This window comes from Musca vetustissima, unplaced genomic scaffold (genome assembly GCF_032173495.1).
Source record: "Musca vetustissima isolate MV318-11 ecotype Yass unplaced genomic scaffold, APGP_CSIRO_Mvet_v1 utg7558, whole genome shotgun sequence".
NCBI lineage: Eukaryota > Metazoa > Arthropoda > Insecta > Diptera > Muscidae > Musca > Musca vetustissima.
In genome coordinates, this window is record NW_026883613.1 from 485,423 (window position 1) to 490,260 (window position 4,838).

The window sequence follows — 4,838 nt, forward strand, 5'->3', positions numbered from 1 at the left end:
TTCCCCCAAAGGGAGCTAATGAACTAGTTCAGTTTATCAGCTGACACACTTCCAAGGTTGCATTTGAGATAAATCTTGTGTCAGCATACCAAGGCCACTTGTTTTGTTATTATTTTTGTGTTGGGTGACTTTTTATTAATAATTGCCGTGTTTTAATAATTTTCCCATTTATTTTTTTTTTGGGTTTTTAATTTCTTTTTTGAGAACTTTCAGTCTTTTTAATTTTAGCTATTTTGTTTTTGTAGGTGTATATTGTATATGTAAAAACAGAACGAAAAAAAATATTTCAAAGTGGCCTTGCTGCAAAGGAACCTTTTTTGTTTCAAAACGATGTCCAAAGATAAATCAAATCCAAAATGAAAAACCACAACTAAAAATTTTTCCTGCTATTTAAACGGGTGTCAAATTAAATGATAATTTCAGGGGTCCCGATAAACGTTCTGTAACCGGTAAATAAATTATTGCGGGCACAAACCTGTTATCCGCTGCCTCCTCAATGATGAAGGCCTGCATGTGTGGCCCATTTGCCAATGACATGTCACGCGGCACCGCATAGGAAGCTGTCTTGCCAAATTGTTCAGCCATTTCTTGTAGTTGTTGCTGCTGTTGATATTGTGACATATGAAATACCGGAGAACATGCCACAGAACGCCTACCACGACTATCATTCTCTAATGAATGGTCTTGTTGTGTCACTGGAGAGCTAGGAATTTCCTTCAAACTACTATCGCGAGATGGAGATGGTGTACGCATTGACAGATTTGTTGGTTGCTGTATCTCCATTTCATCTTTGTTACTCTTTTCATTTTCCTCCCCACATTGTTCACCTTCGTTGGATCTTATTGGCACCATGCCTTCTTTATCTTCCCCACCGACTTCACGTTCCTGATCCTCAGCACCACCAGCATTCATTATGGAATGGGTTCTCTCGTGTATGAATAGGAAAGCATAATACGGTGTTGTGAAGGAACACAACGAACACTGATATTCCTTGGGTCTGGGTGGTGATGCCACATTCCGCTCCATTTTGTAGGGAATTTGTGGTTTCGCCATCTGTTGCTGCTGTTGTTGCTGCTGCAACAATTGCTGGGCATTCAAATTCTGCAATGCCTGAGCCAATTGTGCCGGCGATGGTACATTCGGATGCGTGTTGGGTGTACCGGCATTGGAACTGGAACCAGCTGAGCTTGAGCCATTCGGTATCTTCAATGTGGGACTGGAAGATTTACTAAAACTACCATACTGTTGTTCCAGTTCACGCAATTTTTCCATGCCACTGGCTCCATGATCATTGAGCAAATGTGAACGCAACCATTTGGGACTGCGGAATCGTTTACTGCACAACGGACAGTTATCGCTGTAGCTGGAGGTTTCTGGTTTCACATCTGAACCATTGCTGCCGAAGGGGCTCATATTGAGATTTCTATCGGGTTCTCCAGCTCCGACTGGTGTGGCCTCGGTGTTTACTCCATTTTGACGAGGTTGTGGCAACGGTGCACCATCATCAATTATGCCATGGGTATTGTGTTTGTGTACCCGAAGGAAATATTTACTACACAATTCCTTGTTGCAGATATTGCACACTACTCCACCGATTTGGGCGCCATTTTCAATTTCAATGCCATGCATACGTTGCATGTGGGTCTTCATGAAATATTTGTTGCACAACTCTTTGTTGCAGATCTCACAATAGCTGCTGGTGGGTGTCAGTGTGTATGGGGGTCGAGTACCGCCAGCGGCAGCCAATGCTGCTGAACTGTTAACCGGTCTGTCGGGTGTCACAAAACCCTCACGCATTGGACTACCTTTGCCATTGCCCAGTAGATGAACTTCGGTGATATGTTTTTGAAATTCTGGCAAATTGGAAAATTCCCGATCACAGGGGGTACAACGTAATTCTCCACTCAGTGCACCCATTCCAGCTGCCATGAGGGGTGGCATTAAGGATCCTGGGGAGCCACCTGGTGGTGATTGTTTCATCATGGCCTGTTGTTGCTGCAACAGAAATTGTGGAGGAAATGTGGGCAATGCTGGCATACCGTCCATGCCGGCTCCAGCTCCATGCTCGGACATTATATGGGCCTGCAGGGCATATTGATTTTCCATTTCACGTCCACACAAATGACAGGCCACTGGCCTCTTACCATTCAAATCGTTTAGCTGTTGAATCATGGATTGTAATTTTTGTAGATTTTGTAAGCCCATAACGGTTTCGGGACTGGCGGTTTGTGGCTTTTGGGGTTCTGGAGTTGAGGGTACACTTAAATTCTGATTATTTTGATTATTCTCCTCATTGCGGCTCTCCAGGTTTTCGTCTTCCACAGTGGTGTCCATGACTGTGGGTGTGTCACCACTACCCTCCACATCATTGTCGGGTTTCTCGAGTTTGATACGTTTGCTGGGCTGTTGCTGTTCCACATCTTCGCTGTTGCCAACCGGTGAAATCATGCGCTGAGTTGCCATCATTAAATTCACAGCTGGCATGTTCATGAACGGCCAATTGCCAGGAATTTTGGGGAGGTTTTCATTTTCCTCTGGTGGTATAAAGATACCATGACGCTTCCATTTGTGGGTGCGTAGGAAATATTTGTTGCAATACTCCTTGCAACATAGCTCACAGAATGCCTCTGGGTTCATGACACCCAAACGCTTCAGTTTGTCATGGGCAAAATTGGCATCGCGGGCCTGCTGTTGGGATTGAGGTGACAGTTTTCGGGGTTGTGGCGTGAATGATATCTCTTCCTGCTCCAAACCGAAATCTTGCCTAAAACCATCGGGCATTTGGAAGTTTTTGGTGGCATTCAAGATGTCATTGGAACTGGAACTGCTGGCTGTTTCTGTGATATTAGTGGGACTGTTACGTTGTGGTGCGGCGGTAGCATTGGCACTGGCATTTTGTTCATGTACCTTGGAACGATGACGACGCATGGCAAAAATGTTGGTAAAACGTTTTGAGCAAATATCGCAATAAACCGTGGAGGCAGCCGTCGATTGGTTGTTACCACTGTTATTGGCCTTGTCGTCCTTTTCCTTGCGTGTGGTCTCACTCAAGTTCTTAGCTTGGGAAAGTTGTTGCTGCTGTTGTTGTTGCTGCTGCTGAGCGGCCAATTCCATTTGCATTTGATGTTGTTGCTGCATTTGCTGCTGCTGTTGTTGCATTTGTAATTGAAACATTTGATTCATGGCATTTAGGGTACTGTTTTGTGGACCACCTGGACCACCGGTTCCGGTATCTCCACCCACCGGATCATAGATGCCATGTTTATTGGCCTTGTGAGTTTTGAGGAAATATTTATTACAAAATTCTTTGTTGCATAGCTCACAAAATGCCTCAGGATTGAAGATTCTCATTGGTGGCCGTTGAAGGCCATCAACTCCAGGAAAACCGGGAACTGCCAAGAGAGGCAAATAACCACCGGCTTGGAGAGCAGCGGCTGCTGCTGCTTCAGGAGGGAATGGAAAACCCAATGGTGGTATTTGTGGTTGTCTTAGCCAAGGTTGTTGTTGCTGCTGTGGGTGTTGTTGTTCCTTTTGGCCATTGTTGGCCACATCTGCCATTAATTGTTGTTGTTGATTATCCAAAGGACTGTCATTGTCGGGCCTTTCCATTTTCACCTTTACCGATGCCAAAATATCCATGGGTGACATGTTGGCCGTATCGGTTGCTTCACTGCCATTATGTTCCTGCAGCATGTGCAGGCTCAGCTTAAATTCATTTTCAAAATTCTCTCCACATTCTTTGCAAAATGTATGATATGGATTCTGCGAGTAGTTGACATTGTCGTTATCCAATGACATGGAATTTGGTGGTTGTTGCCGATTGGCTTCTTCTCCTTCCTGCTCCGAACTTGATATGTTTTCATGTTGCTTCTGCTGTTGCAACATTTCAAATGTCTCTTTGAGATGTTCCATTGATTTGGGTAAAAACATTTTCGACAATTTATCCTCATAATCTTGATCCGAACCACCAAGCGGTGAGGTTTGTTCTCGCTTGATTTCCGGCAACAATTTATCATTTTCCAAATTACTGCCGGCTTTGTCCTCGTCCATACGTGTGGGATTGTGTTGTTTACGTCTCTTTTTGGCAGCATCGTTGAGAGCTTCCAAAAATTGCATTTGCATGGCAGCATTGGCCGCAGCTGCAACGGCAGCCATGGCGGCACCATTGTCAGGACCATTGGTCGTTGAGGCATCCGTTTCGCTGTTATAACTGGAAGAACTAATGTGGTGTGGTGGTGGTGGTGATGTTGTTGTTGCTCCTGATGATGACGATGAAATATGTTTATCCTTAAAAACATCGGCAATGGTACGTTTCGTTTTACTGCTACCGCTGCTGCTCACATTTGGCGATGAATTCGTTTCACAGGTGTTTGTCATGGTGTTGTTCGTTTGATTTGATGATGGCGACAAATTCGAAGATACCGTTAAGGATGATGAAACTGTTACAGCTGATACTGCTGTTGTTGTTGTGTTGGCGGTGTTGTTATTGTGTTGATTGTTTTTGTTGGTGTGTGCTGTTGTTGTTGTATTGGCATTTGTTGATGATGTGTTCGATACATCGGACAGAGCTGTATCTTCACTGCTTAAATCGGGCGGTGGGGTTGCGTATATAGAAGCGGCCATTTTTGGTATTACTGTAAGTTTTGTGAAAGGGAAGAGAGAGAAAATAGTTAGGAAATTAGTATTGTCTGTGAAATGGGCGAAATAAATTTGTATTTAAATTTATTTTGAAAATGTTCTTAATAGGGCTGTGTGGGATATTGTGTCTCATGTTTTGTATTGGGGGCTTACATGCCAAGTCATGCATTTAAGTAATGGTAAATAATATGTTGGTATTA

General features: G+C 43.9%; 1 protein-coding gene across 1 annotated transcript; it reads right to left on the minus strand.

The window, feature by feature from the left end:
• Nucleotides 1-390: 390 nt before the first annotated feature.
• LOC133330524 (uncharacterized) lies at nucleotides 391-4,628 on the minus strand. Its single transcript, XM_061538961.1, has 2 exons — nucleotides 4,271-4,628; nucleotides 391-4,210 (listed from the first exon to the last, which is right to left on the minus strand). Exons 1-2 carry the CDS (start codon nucleotides 4,621-4,623, stop codon nucleotides 391-393), a joined length of 4,173 nt encoding a protein of 1,390 aa, XP_061394945.1. The 5' UTR covers nucleotides 4,624-4,628.
• Nucleotides 4,629-4,838: the final 210 nt, after the last annotated feature.

What these genes read in the sequence shown, in the direction of transcription:
- LOC133330524 (XM_061538961.1), bottom strand. Translation starts at nt 4,623, where the DNA reads ATGGCCGCTTCTATATACGCAACCCCACCGCCCGATTTAAGCAGTGAA. An exon ending in AAGGATAAACATATTTCATC is followed by an intron (nt 4,211 to 4,270) that starts GTCATCATCAGG and finishes TAGTTCTTCCAG; the next exon opens with TTATAACAGCGAAACGGATG.